Source organism: Mustela nigripes, chromosome 3 (genome assembly GCF_022355385.1).
Source record: "Mustela nigripes isolate SB6536 chromosome 3, MUSNIG.SB6536, whole genome shotgun sequence".
NCBI classification, from domain to species: Eukaryota; Metazoa; Chordata; class Mammalia; order Carnivora; family Mustelidae; genus Mustela; species Mustela nigripes.
Window position 1 is genome coordinate 190,919,570 of NC_081559.1, and position 17,286 is coordinate 190,936,855.

Below are 17,286 nucleotides of genomic sequence, written 5' to 3' on the forward strand. Positions count from 1 at the left end.
GCTCATCAGGTCAAATCTTGAGTCTGTTGTTTTCTTTTTAGAACTCTTCAGTACAATTTTACCCACTACCCCTGCCTTGTTTTCCATTTGTGCGTCATACTGTGGCCGGCCTCTGCCCCACATGGCCAACTGTCACACCTTCCAAAGCATTTCAGTGATATCACCATAGGTCATAACTCAAGTCACAGGCTTGCTGCAGAAGCGGAGACCACGGGGATCCCGTGTCCTGTACGGCAGCCAGGTCCTCACTGCCAGAACTCTTGAATGCTGATTTCTATTGTTCCTTTTAGTCTGCAGAAATTCTCAGTTAATAATGTTTATTGCTAAAGAGATTTCCATTACTATTAAAAATCTCATCTTTTAGCTTTTCAAAGTGTTCACTAAGTTCTAATGAGACCATATTTCATTTAATTGTTGTATTTTCTACATTGATGAAATTTTGGGAGTCATTACTGACTCCTGTCCGTTGGTTATGTAGCATCATAGTCACTATAATGCTATGGTCTGCTGAGCCTTCAGTTTGAGCCAAGCATGCGAGCTGTTCTGCCCTTATTGTCTGAGTTCTAGACTAATAGAATAATTCATACTGCCGTCACCATTTATTGAGTGCTTATTATGTACTAAGCATAGTTCTAAAGACTTTTATGTCTTTAAACATGAAACTCCCTTTTTACTACAATGCCTGTATATTACTAATAACTCCTAATTACAATTCTGATAACTTTATTACTACAAAAACCCTCTGAGCAGTAGATACTATACTATTTACTCTTCACTGAAAATCACCTCTTTAAGATGATAAAGTAACCTGTCCAAAATTATACAGTACATGTTGAATCTGCGATTTGAAAGCGGAACTCCAAACAAAGTCTGCGTTCTTCCCCAAACTCCATCGTGCCTGTCCCCACTAACCCAGGAAAGGAGCTGGTAACGCCCCTGGCCGTGTGGAGATGAGGACAACCGGCTGGGCTACGAAGGCCTGCCTTCCTGTTTCCATCTGCAGCAGCAGTGGCAGAGCGCTGCCCTGTGAATCAGTCACAAACTCTCCTGAATGTCCCCAGTGCGATGCCGTATTCCCATAGGTAGACAGTGTTTACGTCAGTAGCTTATGCTTTTCAGAAGTGAACTGTTGAACATAAAATTCGGTTCTGTGGACTTTAAAGCTTCAGCTCTCAAAGGCAGAGTATCAGATCAAGGGATAGAAAGTGCTCTGATTAGAATAATAGTCTATAGTTGTCCTAAAAGAATCATTCTTCTTATGCGTGACCAAGTGTGAAGGAAATGCAGAGGATATTATGGTAGCTTATATTCGCCCTCCTTGCTTCAAACATTTTTCCTTTTCCTTCAGTTTCTGAGCTACTTTCTGTAAATGCGAAGGCAACTGGCATATATTCAGTCCTGGCGTGTGTAAAGCAGTGTGCTGGGTGTGTGTACGTGATCTCCTTCACCAGGCATTTATGGAAAGTTGGTCCTTTCACTCTTCTCAGTGGTCCTATATTAATACACTTATGTTAACACCAACCTGAGTTTTCAAATTAAGGGTTGGGTTACATTTCGTCAGTCTAAACAAATGCACCTGGTGTCTGGCACAACTACGCTTTGGGCATATCTGACTCAAAACCCCATGTCCTAGTCATGCTCTAGATGGAGATCTTTCTTTAAAAGCAATCAGATTAGTGAAGTAACATCAGTTGAAGGCTTAAATGGTGAAATCAAGGGTGCTTGTGCCTCTTTGATCTCTTGGCCCATGGTGGAATTAAAAGGTGTTGTTGCCAGGAGTTCTGGGGTTCTCCTTCTCATGGGTTTGGTATTTTAAAGAGGCTGGGAAGGTATCCCTGTTTTGGAAGTCACTCTAGGTGTAGGTACCTACTCATCTTAATCTGTCTGTATGATTTGAATGTTGGGAACAAAGACTTTTAAAAGACCCAGATTTTGTCATTTTAATGCCACTATAATGAATCACCACTATAATGAATACTAGTTAGGAGAAAATAATGGACCAAAACCATTTGTCTCTTGCTGACTGGTCTAGGTTTTTTTCCTCCTCTTTTTTCCCCCTGAATTTCATTATGTCAACAAACAAACAAAAAAACACTTTCTTAAAAAATGTGTATCATAATTTTGTTATATCCTGTAATAAAATCTTTCATTTTTTTTTTTTACTGTTTCATCCTCAGATACAGGGCCTGGCATATAGAAATTTTTTTTGAATGAATGTATGAATGAGCAAATGAACATAGAAACGATGAATAATGTTTACCTATTCATTCAGAAGCAGTTGTGGAGTGTCAGCTGTATACCAAGCACTTTTCTTAGACAAGGAAAATGAGCGCCAAAGAAGACAATCATGGTTTTTGTTCTGTTGCAATCACCTCCAGTGAGGAAAATTAGATAATAATCAAGTAAACAATAGGTATTTTCAGTAATTTGACGGTGGAAATGGTTTGTGGCAGCATCACGGATACTCACCATAACCAGTGCAGAGGGAGCTTAGGAGATGAGCTGGCTGGACCGGGGGTCTGAGCAGCCGCTGGATGGGTGTCAGGCTGGGGGAGACGGGAGGAGACAAAGCAGCCGGAGCATATGGCCGAGGGTCTCCCTCTAGGCCAGAGGCAGGAGCTGAGACTTATTCCAGTAGAATCTTGAAGCCGTGGGTGTTTTCATGGAAGGTGGGCATGGCAGGATCAGATTTGTGTTTGAATCCTTCCTCCTGAGGGTGCTGCTTGCCCTTGAGCAAACCTTCTGTGATGGCTGCGTGCTGGATCAGCTCTGTGTAGCGTTCCTGTGTCTCCTCTTACACAGACACCCTTTCAAGCATGGTTTTTCTTTCTTCAGGAAGAAGAGTTGAGGAAAAGTGGAGAGGCCAAGTACTTTCACCTCAATGATGACCTCCATGTTCTCATTGAAGTCTTCGCTCCACCAGCAGAAGCATATGCCCGGATGGGACACGCACTGGAAGAAATCAAAAAGTTCCTCATTCCTGTTAGTACAGTTTTCCTTGATAGTTAATTTATACTTTAAAAGGTCTTCCTTTATTTTAATCCTTGGTAATGCTTACCAGTAAGTATTATTTACACAGCATTTTATTTGTTAAAATTGTCCCTGGGAATTGGCGTTTTTCTTTCTTTATAAATGAGGCAAGGTATTTTTAAAGAGATTAGATAATACTGGTAAGGCTACACAGCCAAGAAAGTTGAAGAGCGTAAGCACTAGTTCAAGTTTTAGAACTCACACATCCTAAGCCTTTTTGTGACACTAAAATCACCTACAAGGGGCGCCTGGGTGGCTCAGTGGGTTAAGCCGCTGCCTTCGGCTCAGGTCATGATCTCAGGGTCCTGGGATCGAGTCCCGCATCGGGCTCTCTGCTCAGCAGGGAGCCTGCTTCCTCCTCTCTCTCTGCCTGCCTCTCTGCCTGCTTGTGATCTCTGTCTGTCAAATAAATAAATAAAATCTTAAAATAAAATAAAATCACCTACAAATCCATTGTTCTCCAAAATAAACATACTAGTTTGCAGCAAGCGCTGTGTGTGGTGTTGGACCAGCAGACATAAATAAAAGACCGATGCATCCTCTCCAGGGCAATGCAGTATAGGGGAAGACAGAAGCCTAAGCCAGTGATCTCAGTATAGCATGGTCAGCATAACTACAGACGTACGCATAAGGAGCACAGAGAAGAAAGGCACCATGCTGACAGTTAGCTGGCTTCTGCCAAGTGTTTTATGCTTTGTTTTCTTGTTTATTTTTTGTTTTTCTTTTTAGGACTTTTATTTATTTGAGAGAGTGAGAGATCACAGAGGGGTAGAGAGAAGTAGGCTCCCTGTTGAGCAGAGAACTGATGCAGGGCTCGGTCCCAGGACCTTGAGATCATGATCTGAGCTGAAGGCAGAGGCCTAACTGACTGAGCCACCCAGGTGCCCCTTATGCTTTGTTAATATAACAATTGTTCTTCTGTTTTAACCCTTCCCAGACACTTTGGCATTGCTAAGAATGTGAAAACTTAAAGAGAACGTACCCATACCTCTATTAGGAAAGTTAATTTAGGTTTTTTATATAATTTACATGTACTAGATTTAAAACAAAAGAAAAAAAAACAGACATTGAACACTTTGGTTCTTTAGACAATTTATATAGAGAAGCTGTCCTATTGCCAGACAGTTGCCTGAGGTAGGACTGAGTTCAGCAATCCCAGGCTGGTCTAGTGGGTTGGCTTATATACACAGGTGTGTACATACACAGCACATGCATCAAGACTATATTATCTGTGAGGAAAACTGTTGAATTTATAGGGAAAGGATATTTTAAGTCATGATTGCCTTGGAAAAGGTGAGACATGGATCCTATAAGTTATTTTACTTGGGAGCTGAAAATGGTTCAACTTCCTTAATTTCCTAAGGCCAATATGAAGATCCATTTATTCATTTACTTTTTTATTTAGTTTTATTTTTTAGAGAGGAAGGAGAGAGAAGGTGAGGGAGAGAATTTTTTTCAAAGATTTTATTTATTTATTTGACAGAGAGAGACAATGAGAGGGGGAACACTAGGCAGAGGGAGTGGGAGAGGGAGAAGCAGGCTCCCCATGGAGCAGGGAGTCTGACGTGGGGCTCAGTCCCAGGACCCTGGGATCAGGACCTGAGCTGAAGGCACACACCCACCTACTGACTAAGCCGCCCAGATGCCTCGAGAGAGAGGATCTTAAGCAGGCTCCAGTCTCACAGGGCTTAGTCTCACAACTCTGAGATCATGACTTGCGCCAAGTCAAGAGTCAGAAGCTTAACCAACCCTGCCAACCAGGTTCCCCTGTTCATTCAGTGTAGAAACAAAGTTTTTAGTACTTCCTATGTGATAGATACATGGGAAGTAATAATTCTTTTTTTCTGCCCCTTTAGAGTCTATATAATGGGAGGACAGGTAAGAATCACATGTTCATACAAACTACTCTGTTCATATAAGCTACTCTGACAAGACTAAGAAGTTTAATGTCTTAGTGGTCATTCAGTGTGGACTAGGGAGTGCTGACCTAGCCATGGGGGCTGCCACAGGACGTCCCACACCATCCCCTTTAGCCTTCTCCCCCAGGACATGGATCTGACTTCTCTCCCCTTGAACCTGGGCTGACCAGGAGAACTCTGCTCAACCCAGAGTCACAAAAATTTTCTGCTGTGTTTTCTTAATATTTTTAGTATTAGTTATTTCATTTAAGCCTATGATCAATTTCAGGTTAATTTTTATGTATGGTATGAAGTTAGGATCTGGGTCTTTCTTTTTCTGTGTTGATATCCGGCTGGTTATCCCAGCACCGTATGTTGAAAAGGCAGTCCTTTTCCTGTTGAACTGCAACACCGTTGTTGAAAATCCACTGAAAGATCTCTGGATTTGTTTCCGCATTCTCAGTTTGTTCCATTGATTTATATGCCTGTCCTTATGCCAGTGTCATGCTCTTAATTACTTTAGCCTTCTAGCAATTTGGGTTCAAATCCAGGTTATTGATGCTTTTTTAAAGAAAAAGTTTTATCTCAAAATTGTTGTGGCTATTCCAGTTCCTATGCATTTCTACATGTATTTTGGATTGGCTTGTCAATTTCTGCAAAACAAACAAACAAACAGAAACCTCCAAAGGTTTTGATAGAGGATTGAATCTGTAGCTCAGTTTGGGGATAATTTCCATCTTAATACTTAGTTTTCTCGACCATGACTGTGAAGTGTCTATTTAACAGATATTTTTTGTTTCCTTCCACAGTATTTTATAGTTTTCGAGGTGCCAGTCTTAGACTTCTTTCATTAAATTTATTTCTAAGTATTCTATACTTGTCGATGCTGTTGTGAATGGGGCTTTCAAAATTTCATGTTCGGGGCGCCTGTTTGGCTCAGTGGGTTGTGTCTCTGCCTTCGGCTCAGGTCATGATCTCAGGGTCCTGGGATCAAGCTCTGTGTCAGGCTCTCTGCTCAGCAGGGAGCCCACTTCTCTCTCTGCCTGCCTCTCTGTCTACTTATGACCTCTCTCTCTAGGTCAAACAAAATCTTAAAAAAAAAAATGTCATGTTCAGGGGCACCAGGGTGGTGCATTGTTTGAGCATCTGACTCTTGGTTTCAGCTCCGGTTAGGATATCAGGGTCCTGGGATCAAGCCTCACATCAGGTACCAGGCTTGTGAGGGAGTCTGCTGGAGATTGTCTCTCCCTCTCCCGCTGCCCCTCCCGCACGTGTTCCCTTTAACACTTTCTCTCAAATAAGTAAATAAATCTTTAAAAAAATTTCATTTTCAGATGGTTACCAGGATATGGAAATGCAGTTGATAATCAGTGTATAAAATGCAGTTGATAATCAGTGTATAAAAGCCTTGTGATTATATTGGTCTGTTGCTTTGGCTTTTATAGAATCATTAGGATTTTCTACATACAGAATCATGTTATCTGTGGAAAAAGTAAGTTGTATTTCTTCGGTTGAAATCTTAATGCCGTTAGTTTTTTATTTTATTCTTCCCCCATCACACTGACTAGAACTTTGGATGCGTTGTTGAGTAGGAATGGTGAAGGTGGAACATCTTTGCTTGTTGCTCTTAGTCTTTCACCATTAAATATGACGCCAGCTGTAAGCTTTCCCTTGCTGCCCTTTACCTTGTGGAGGAAGTTCTCTCCTGTTCCTGGGTCTTGAGAATATTATTGTGGCTGAGTGCTGGATTTTGCGAGTTGTTTTTTCTGCCCGTTGAAATGATCATGTGATTTATCCCCCCCCCCTCTTTTTTTTTTTTTTTTTTTAAATAATAGTGTATGGCATTAGTTGGTTTTCAGTTGTTAAGCCAACCTTGCATTCCCAACTGAAATCCCACTTGGTCATATTACATGTTGCTAGGATTGATTTGCTAGTAGTTTATTAAAGATCTTTACATCTATAATCAAGAGGGATATTGGCTAGTAGAGCAATATTTCCATAACCTTTGTATTAACCCACACATTTACTATTTCTGGTGCCCTTCGTTACTTCCTGTGGATAGAGTCGCCATATGGTACTACCCCTTTTCAGCCCAAAGGACTTCCTTTAGTCTTTCTTGTAACCTTGATCTGCTACCTTCCAAAATTGTTGTTTTTTTTTTTTTCTCAGAATGTCTTTATTTCCCCTGTCCTCTAAAAGATAGTTTATATAATTCCTGGCTGACAGTTTTTTCTTTCAGGTGGTAGAGACCACCAGTCTGTACTTTTTGGACTTTGTTATTTTTGATGAGAAGAGTCCTTAATAATTTTGTTGTTTGGTACATGATCTGTTGCTTTTCTCTTGCTGCTGCCAACATTTTGTCTTTCATTTTCATTAATTGGACTGTAATTGTGTATGCTTATCCTTCTTACTCATTAAGCTTTGTGGATCCATAAGTTTACATTTTTCTTGAAATGTGGAACATTTTCAGCCATTGTTTCTTTAGAATTTTTTGCCTTTTTCTTTCTCCTCTGCTCCCATCAGTCCTGGAGTCCCCTGACTCGTGTGCTGGTGCGCTTGACGGTGTTTGACACATCTCTGAGGCTCCTTTCTCTTCATCCTTCCTTCTCTGGGTTCCTGACTGGGTAACTTTAACTGGCTTATCAAGTTTGTAGACTCATTCTTTTGCCATCTCAAATCTGTTGTTAAACTCCTTTGGTTAAATTTCATTGTAGTTGCTGTACTTTCTCTCTCTTTTTTTTTTTTTTCTTTTAATCTTTCTCTCTCTCTCTCTCTCTTTTTTCCCCCCAACATCTTGGACCCTCTCCAAGACAGCTTCTTCCTACTGCTCGCCTGCTTACTTGCTTGCTTGCTTGCTTTCTCTGTATATGGGTCACATTTTCTTGTTTCTTTGCATGTCTCTTAACTTTTCTTTTCGTGAAAACTCCACACTTCAGATAACATATTATAGCACATTTGCATTCTGATTCATTTTAGTCTCCAGGGTTGTTGTTGTGGGTTTTTTTCCCTTCGTTTCTAGTGATTTATTTGGACTAAATGTGCAGCCTGTCTACTTCATGGTTTATGGCTTGGTTCATTTTTCACCTCACTTGTATTCTAACCTGGGCCACTGGCTGTGCCCTCGGCATCAGCATCACTCGCGGTTAATCAAAGGCCGTGCTAACATGCATGTGTTGATAAGGATTCCAGCCTCTGCTGATGGAACTGGGGGGAGCACCCATAGGCTGGTCAGTTGTCACAGCTGCCCTAGTCTTGACTTGTGACTTGAGGTCTTGATCCCTGTATGTCCTTTACACATGCCTAGAGTCATTGTTGGGAAGGGATGGGGGGGTGGGGGGGAGCTTTACGTTCTCTTCAGGCCTTATATTCAGCAGAGATGTACAGAGAACACATCAGGACTCTCCATGACTGTTAAGTTTCTGGGTAGTCCTCCAGTCTGTTGCTTGCCCCACCCCAAACCTGAATATTAGGCTTGCTAATTCACTGGAATTTTATGTATTTGCTACCAGAATTATTACTGATATTGACAGTGCTGTTGGGCATGTTTTGTTTTGTTTTTTTTCCCACACTTTGTTCCAAATTAAGTGAACTTCCTCCTGCAGCAAACTATTGGTTTTCATGCCCTTCCCTAGCAGTGGAACTGACACGTCATCTGGAGTGGGGAAGAGGGATGGCAGCCTCCCCAGAAACAATGCCAGACTCCCACGTTTTGTACCTGACACTAATAAAGTTACTGTGTTTTCACTTTCTTATGCAACTTCAGTCAGTTCCCAGAGTTCAGGAAATGGTTTGTTTTTGTTTTTGTTTTTGTTTTAAGATATAATTGGTTTTTCAAAGATTTTATTTATTTATTTATTTGACAGCGAGAGAGAGAGAGAGAGAGACAGCAAGAGAGGGAACATAAGCAGGGGAGTAGGAGAGGGAGAAGCAGGCTTCCCATCGAGCAGGGAGCCTGATGCAGGGCTTGATCCCAGGACCCTGGGACCATGACCTGAGCTGAAGGCAGATGCTTAACAACTGATCCACCCAGGTGCCCCTGAAATGGTTGATTTTAACTGTGTGGTCAGCTTTTATTGTTGCTTTTTATGGAAAGGTTTTACTAAGCTTCATGTTTAGCTATATCACAAGTCCTATATTCTCTCATAACATTTATTTTTAGAAATCTTAAAGAGTATTTTGGACCTCTGACCATATGAGGATGTATAAAATTTCCCTTCATTCTTTTTGGTGTCTGCATATTTCATCATATACATGTTCTAGAAGTATGTATTCAGTCTTCAAATAATGAGCATTTATGTTATTTCTGTAGATTATAATATAGACTTTGACCCCACGATTAGTCTTTGACATAATCATTGGTGTATTTGGGCAGATATATCTGAAGAGAACATTCGTAGCTGAGTATCCACTAAATTTTAATGAATTATTTTTAATTATTTCATTTAAAAAGTTTTTTTCCCATTCTCTAGGCTAACACATCTAAGTATGTTCTGAATTTACTGGACAGGAAAATCCCACGTGTACCTGTGTAATTAGAATTCTGATCACTTTTCCACTCTTCACAATTGATGACATGTTTGAATTAGTGTGATAATATTTTCACTTTTCTGATAGGAAGTTAAAATGTTAATTTACTAATGACTAGTTTAAAATGTAGAATTATCATTTAGTCTGTGTGCTAATATATGTCACTTGGTTTCTCGCTTGATTTCAAATCATCATATTACAGACCAAGAAAACTATAACTACAGTGATTTTTATCAATAGTCCTATCTGACAGAAACAGTTCCCTAAAATTTTAAAAAGTTGTCTTACATCACAAATGTGATGAGTCCAGTTCATTAAATTCAGGCTTAACCCAGATGTGTTGACTCAAATTCCATAATTTGTTTCTGACTACACAGTCTGTCTTTTTGAGAATGTATCTTTACAAAGGTGATGTCTAAATGGGCTTTCATTCTAATTTTTGTGACACCATTGTAATCCCTTAGAGCAGTTTCTTTTTCCGTTTAAAATTTTTAATGGCATTTTTGGATGCTGTGTTCTTTTCCCATGAACCTATTTTGGAACCACATACAGTTTTGTGTCACACCTCTTTGCACTTTCCAACAGGGCAAATATTTAGCATTTATGTAGCACATTTCCACATTTTATTTAGCATGTGCTTTACAAATAATTTATGAATCTTCACACATTTTTAGTAAAATGGTAAGGAGCATATTAAAAGGCTTATTTTAGAGAGGGTGAAATGATGATAGATTGAAATGAGTCTTTTGAGATCATAGTGCCCTAAATAAGTTAGAGAAAGAACCTCCGTCTGCCAGAAAACTAGACGCCTGTTCGTGTGCCCGTCCCACTAATCATGGCAGGTTGAATTTGCCTCTGCAAGTGTTTGCTTCTTATGGTTTCAGCCTTTTCTGGACTTTCTTTTCGACTGATGTTCACACTACTTTTCCTATTCCACAGTGCCTTCCACTACAGAATTCAAGTCATTTTTTATACTCTGCTTTTGGAAAAGTAAGGAAGAGATAGCAGATTTTTTTTTTTAATAAGTGTATGAAGTCTATTTCGTATTTTAAACTCTAAATAATTCAGGAAACTGTTGCCCCTGAATCTTTTATTCACACTTGTATCGTGAGAGCCTCCATTCCTCACTCCAGGGGCAGTCCCTCCTCTTCCTCTTCATGGAGCCACACAGCTGGAGAACCTGCCTGCCTGCTCTGTGTCTGTGACTTTCTCCCCCTCCCTCTCCCTTCCCCTGAGATGGATTCCAGCTCCGCCCTTCCCAAAACTACCCTTGCTGAAGTCAGTATTGGCTTTACTCTTGGATCCTGTGGGATCCCATGGGATGCAGCATTCACTTCCTGTGTTTTTCATGCTAGGCTGAACTCCGTGTCCCTCTCAGGTGCTTGCCTCCCCTTATCCATCTCCCCTGGGTGGCTTTTCTTCTGTTACCGTGCATAGCTGTCCAGAGCCCTTCTCCTGCTCCAGTAACATGTCCCAAACAATCCTGCTTATTGCTGACATTTGTACACAGATGATTTCTTGCTAGAGGTCCCCGCAAAAGCTCATTAATTCTCTAGAAGGACCCATAGGACTCAGACAATTGGTTATACACTGTGATTATGGATTATTTCCACAAAAGGATACAGATCAAAATCAGAAAAGGAGCACAGGGAAAAGTCTGGCCTGGGCTTCCAAGGGTCCCTTTGCGGGGAATTCCGCAGGAACATGTTTGATTCTTCCAGCAGTGATGCGCGACAACACACACAACAACTAGTGAGGCTCCCCTGCGCCATGGCGTGCATGGTTTTTATTTTATTTTTTTTTAAGATATTATTTATTTATTTGACAGAGACAGAGATCACAAGTAGGCTGAGAGGCAGGCAGAGAGAGGGGGAAGCAGGCTCCGCACCAAGCAGAGAGCCCAGTGTGGGGCTCAATATCCCAGGACTCTGAGATCATGACCTGAGCCAAAGGCAGAGGCTTAACCCATTGAGCCACCTAGGCACCCCAACTGCACGATTTTTATTGGGGATCCATCACGTACGCATACGGCGCCCCTGGTCTGAACTCAGCTGCGCCCAGTCCAGCACCACCACGCCACTTCCTGAGCCAAAACAAAGGTTCCCCACTGATCCCATCGCTAGGGCAGACTTGGTTGGCCCCACTGCACCACTTGGCCTCAAACCCACGCATACAGAATCTCTTAGCAGGCGGTCCCCTCTCTGGGCTTCGAGGTTATCTTCTGGGGGCCAGCCACAGGCCCGCCTTGACGACAGCACCTGCTCAGTGCTGTGTAGCACCTGAGTAACCCTTCCTTGTCTACTTCTGTATCCATATCTTTAACTTCTAAATTTCTAGTTTTTATATCTGATTTTTACAGGACTTCTCAGAATTAATGTGTCATAAGCCAGTGCGGAGTCAACCTGTACCAAACTGATTACAACATGATACCATTGTTACTTATCCCTCTTATTTTCCAGATGTCCACTGACATTCTTGACTTTGCTGATATACCTCTGCCATCTAGGATATTACCATTTCTATGAAAAATTAAACATTATAAAAAACACCAAAACTACCTTTCTTCATCCTGCCTGCCACTTCTGTACTCCAGGTTGTCCTTACCACATACTGGAATTATGAGCTTCCATCTGGGATTTCTGCCTCTGGTGTGCTTTTTTCCATGTAATATCTTTATGGAGATCTAAATCACATCACATAAAATTCACTCCTATAACGTATATAATTCAGTGGCTTTTCGTGTATTCATAGAGTTCTGTGGCTGTCACCATAACCCAAGACTATTTTTATTACCCCCAAGTAAACCTTGTAATGAACAGTGACTTCCTATTCTTCTTCCTCCCTAGTCAACCACTCACTCACTTTTTTGCATTTTACGCAGCCTTTATGGAGATAAAATTCACATACCCTACAGTTCACCCATTAAACGCACAGAGTTCACTGGATTGTTGTGCTCTCACAGTTACGGAGCCATCACTACAATGTTTTAGATTTTCATCATTCCTCAGAGCAACCCCATACCTTTGAGCAAGCAGTGCCCATTCCAGTCCCCTGCTGTCCCTCAGCTCTCTGTCTCATACCACCAGTAATCTGTCTCTGTGGACTTACCTGTTTTTGACATTTTGTGTAAAACGGAACAGTATGTGTAGTCTTTTGTCCTGCGTTCTTTCATTCAGCGTACTCTTTTCAAGGTACATTGAAGCTGCTTTTCATTGCTGGGTGATATTCCATTGTATGGATATGCTATGTTTTATTTGTCCATTCTTTATTAGTCAAGGACTTCGGTTGGGATTATTTGTACTTTCTGGCTATTATCAAGAATGCTGCTGTGAACATTTGTGTACTGATTTTTGGAGGGATGTATGTTCTCACTTTCTTGGGTCTGACCCCAAAGTGGAATTATTAGGTTTCATGGTAGCTCTGTGTTAAACATTTTTGAGGGGCGCCTGAGTCACTCAGTGGGTTAAGCCTCTGCCTTCAGCTCAGGTCATTATCTCAGGGTCCTGGGATGGAGCAGGATGGTCCCGCGGGGATCCTGCTTCCCTCTCTCTCTCTGCCTGCCTCTCTGCCTACTTGTGATTGATCTCTCTCTCTCTCTCTCTCTCTTTCTCTCTCCCTCTGTCAAATAAATAAATAAAATCTTTAAGGAAAAAAAAAAAAAGTATTTTTGAGGTAGTGCTAACTGGTTTTTCCAAGTGGCTGGACCAGTTTTCATTGCCGCCAGCAAGGTGTAAGACTTCCATTATCTTCAGTGTTCTTATTACTATAGTATCACTTGTTAAAGAGAGTGTTTGAACATCAATCTATAGTAACTTATTTCTGGGCCCCCAATTCTATTTCACTGATCTTTATGTCTACCCTTTAAGCCAGTACTGCACAGTCTTTGTTACTATGGCTTTGTGGTAAGTTTTGAAATGGGATTATATTAGTCCTCCAATTTTGTTCTTTTTTCTTAAAATTATGCTGGATATACTGGATATGCTGGATATACTAGGTCCCTTGGATTTTCATAGAAATTTTAACAAAGAAGCCAGTTGGGATTTTGATAGGGATTTCCTCATCTCTGTAGATCAGTCTGGGAGGTGGGACAGTAAGGTAGAGATATTGTCATCATAACAATATTAGGTCCTCCTATCCATGAACATTGGGTATGTTTCCATTTACTTAGATTTTAAAAAATTTCTTCCAATAGTATTTTGTTGTACAGTATACAAATTTTGCTCTTATTTTGTTAATGTATTCCTATGCTGTTCTTTATGATACTTTAAGTGGAATTATTGTCTTAATTTTATTTTTGTTTTGTTCATAAAGAAATAAAATTGATTTTGGTATATTGATCTCATTATATCCTGAAACCTTTTGTAATGTGATTATTTAATAATGTTTTTGTGGATTCTTTTGATTTCTATATACAGGGTTATCCCATCTATGAATAAAGGTTTGTTTAGTTCTCCCCTTCGATCTGAACGCTATTTATTTGTTTCTTACATTATTGTCCCGACTAGAACCTCAAGTGTGATGTTGGATAGAAGGGGTGAGAGTAGACATCCTTATCTTGTTCCTCATCTCAGGATGATTCTTCTACATTTTTACTATTAAATACAGTGTTAACTCTGGGATTTCTTAGTTGTTGAGTGTTTGTATCATTAAAGTATTGGATTCTTCTCACAAGTGATTTGGTTTCTTTGTATTAAAATAATCGTTTTTTTGTTCCTTATTCTGTTTTTATGCTGTTATATTAATTGATTTTTTTTATATTAAGGCAACTAGCAATTCTGGAATAAGTTTTACTTATTCTTGTGTATATTTCCCCCTTTAATTTTGTTTATGCTGTTGGATTTGGCTTCCTAATTTTTTTGAGAGCCTTTGTTTCTGTGTTCATAAGGATATTCATTTATAGGTTTCTTTTCTTGCAATGTCTTTGTCTGTTGTGGTCCCTGACAGTACTGGCTTTATAGAAACAGTGAGGAAGTACTCCCTCTTCTTTCATTTTTCTGGAAGTTTGTGAAGGATTAGCATTAATTCTTTATTAATTATTTGTAGAATTCATCATTAAAGTTTTGTGGGCCTAGGCTTCTCATTGCAGGACACTTAATGAGTACTAATTTAGTCTCTTGGCTTATCTGTCAGATTTCCCATTTCTTCTTCAGTCAGTTTTGGTAATTTGTGTCTTTATAGAAATTCATCTGTGTCTTTCTGTCATCTTAGTTACCTAATTTGATAGCATCCGATTGTTCATAATATTTCTAAAACACAAACCTAGATATGCAACTTTCTTCCTTAAAACTCTAAAGTGCCTTTTAGTACCCTTAATTTTAAACCTTTAAAGTTATATTTAAAATGACTGAAGACTTTGTTTAATTTGCTTTCTGCTTTCCTTTCCACTTTGAGCCCAACCCCCCTCCCCAAAAAAACACACCCCAAGTTGATCTTGTAATTCAGCCGTATGGCACTTCTTTATGTTCCCTGGACACCATTTCTTTAGGTCTTAAAATGTGCTTTTACCTCCAGCTATAGTACTGTACTGCCCCTCTTCTGGTAGTTAGTTCACACTCATCCTTAGATGATACTTCTTTTGGGAACCTGCTCTTCTTGCCTACAGCTGAGTTACAAGACTTTCCTTTTTGACAGTTTAGACCTGAACTTTCGTTTTATTGTAAAACAGATCACACTTCTTGATGATTCTTGAGTGGGGTTGGAGATATTCAGGAAAGGAGTACTCAAGGATGGCTCCCTGGGTTTTTCAGTTGAATATTTAAACAGTCGTAAGATAAAGAAGAGCAAGTCTCCAAGAATAAGATATATTCAGCTTTGAAAATGGTGCGTTTTTCTAGTATAATATCCAAATGGAAATGTACAAGAAGAACGTGTACGCGTGGTTTTTAATTTCAGTAAAGCTATCCTGTTGTATGTATGTCCTCCTCCTCTGTTAGATTGTGTGCTCCTTGGCTGTAGGGAACCAGGCTTCCTCCTCTAGCTCTTTTAGTGGTCCTTCACAGATCGCAGTAACTACTAGTTGAACTGAGTTGTAAATAACAGTGCCGTGTGTCTGTATATGGTATTTTAATTTGCTTATAAGTATCTTACTTGGAAAGTAGGCCCAGCAGAAGGAATAATGGCTGATTGTAGAAAATTATAGTTTGGTAAAAATACGCTCCCCCCCCTTTTTATAACAATTTATTGATGCATTTTCATTTCAACAGTCTCAAATCTTATTTTATGAATTCAGCTATTTACTTGCCCTTTCTTCTGTTAAAAATTGTTTTATTCTTGTCCTAAATACTTTTGTATTTTTCACATGAGCTGAGTTATGTTGTCCTCTGTCTTCTGTGTAGGACTATAATGATGAAATCAGGCAAGCCCAGCTCCAAGAATTAACATATTTGAACGGTGGTTCAGAAAATGCGGATGTACCAGTTGTTCGAGGGAAACCCACCTTGCGTACAAGAGGTGTACCCACCCCAGCAATAACCAGGTAGGTGTTATTAATTGACTTACTTTTTTTGTCATTAGAATAGGGTACCATGGCAACCATTTTAATGTCTCCTTTATTAATAGTCAAACAGCTCTATCAGTATATCCTCACAAAGCCTGCAAGAATATATTCAGACATTATGATGTTGTAATTAAGGGGATTCACTTTGCTTGGAGTGAGATATTCCTGGGTTTAAATAGAACCTGTACCACTTACTGGCTGATGACTATAGGCAAGTTTATTTATCACTCTAATATTAATTTTTTTTTAAGATTTTATTTATTGATTTGACAGAGACACAGTGAGAGAGGGAACACAAGCAGGGGGAGTGGGAGAAGAAGAAGCAGGCTTCCTGCTGAGCAGGGAGCCCAGTGCGGGACTCCATCCCAGGACACCGGGATCATTACCCGTTGCATAAGCAGATGGCTAACTACTGAGCCACTCAGTGCCCCTAATATTAATTTTTAAATTTTTTAAAAATGAGGCTTGTTTTAAAATAGTAATATTGATACGCAAATTGAAGTCTTGGAAGCATGTGCCTTCCCCATTGAGTACAGGATTAGGCCAGTTCTTTGCCACATCTCTGGTGTTGAGCACCATGTCAGGCACCAAGTGAGTGTCCAGAAGCCTGTTGTCATTTTATTCACTGTGAATGCTCTGTGGTATCTGAAAACTCAGCTGGTCCAGATACACAGAATTTTTTTTCTGTCTTTGGACTGATGACTACTTTTAATATGAAAAATGAAATCAGAGAGAAAGACAAACCGTGAGAGAGACTGGACTCCTGGAAACAAAGTGAGGGTTATGGAGGGGAGGGGCGTGCAGAGGTGGGGTGACCGGGTGGTGGGTATTAAGGAGAGCATGTGTTGGGATGAGCCATGGGTGTTATACACAACTAATGAATCGTTGAACACTACAACAAAAGCTTATGATGTGCTTTATGTTAGCTAACTGAACATAATGAAAAATAAAAAATGTTTTAATGAATTCATAAGACAGTTTAAGCAAAACCATATATTGAGATGTATCTCAGATTTATTTTAAAATATTTTTAATTTTTTAATCTTTGCATCCAAAAAGAACTCAGTAGAAAGAAGTAACAGATTTTTCACTGGTGACTACATATATATTTTTTCAGATCGATTTTGAATGAAATAATTTCAAATAGCATTCTTTTATATCTTCAACTTATTTAGGAGAATAAAAGTCAGTTTTCTTATTGAGTGTTGTTGATCAGTGTATGGTCAAAGAGAGCAAATTACAAATAAAAGTCAGTTTTCTTATTGAGTGTTGTTGATCAGTGTATGGTCAAAGAGAGCAAATTACAAACAGGTGTTCTTGCAATGTAAAATAAAC

At 39.8% G+C, this 17,286-nt stretch overlaps 1 protein-coding gene across 3 annotated transcripts in view; it reads left to right on the plus strand.

The window, feature by feature from the left end:
- The window catches only part of KHDRBS3 (KH RNA binding domain containing, signal transduction associated 3), a 186,559-nt gene that overhangs the window by 87,353 nt on the left and 81,920 nt on the right, over positions 1-17,286 (plus strand). For all 3 annotated transcript variants that reach the window (XR_009403285.1, XM_059395208.1, XM_059395209.1), the window contains exons 4-5: positions 2,836-2,982; positions 15,791-15,930. Coding sequence is in view for 2 of the 3 variants with exons in the window: in XM_059395208.1 (XP_059251191.1) it covers positions 2,836-2,982; positions 15,791-15,930 (287 nt within the window). In the remaining variant the exon portion in view is untranslated. The remainder of the gene's footprint in view (positions 1-2,835; positions 2,983-15,790; positions 15,931-17,286) is intronic.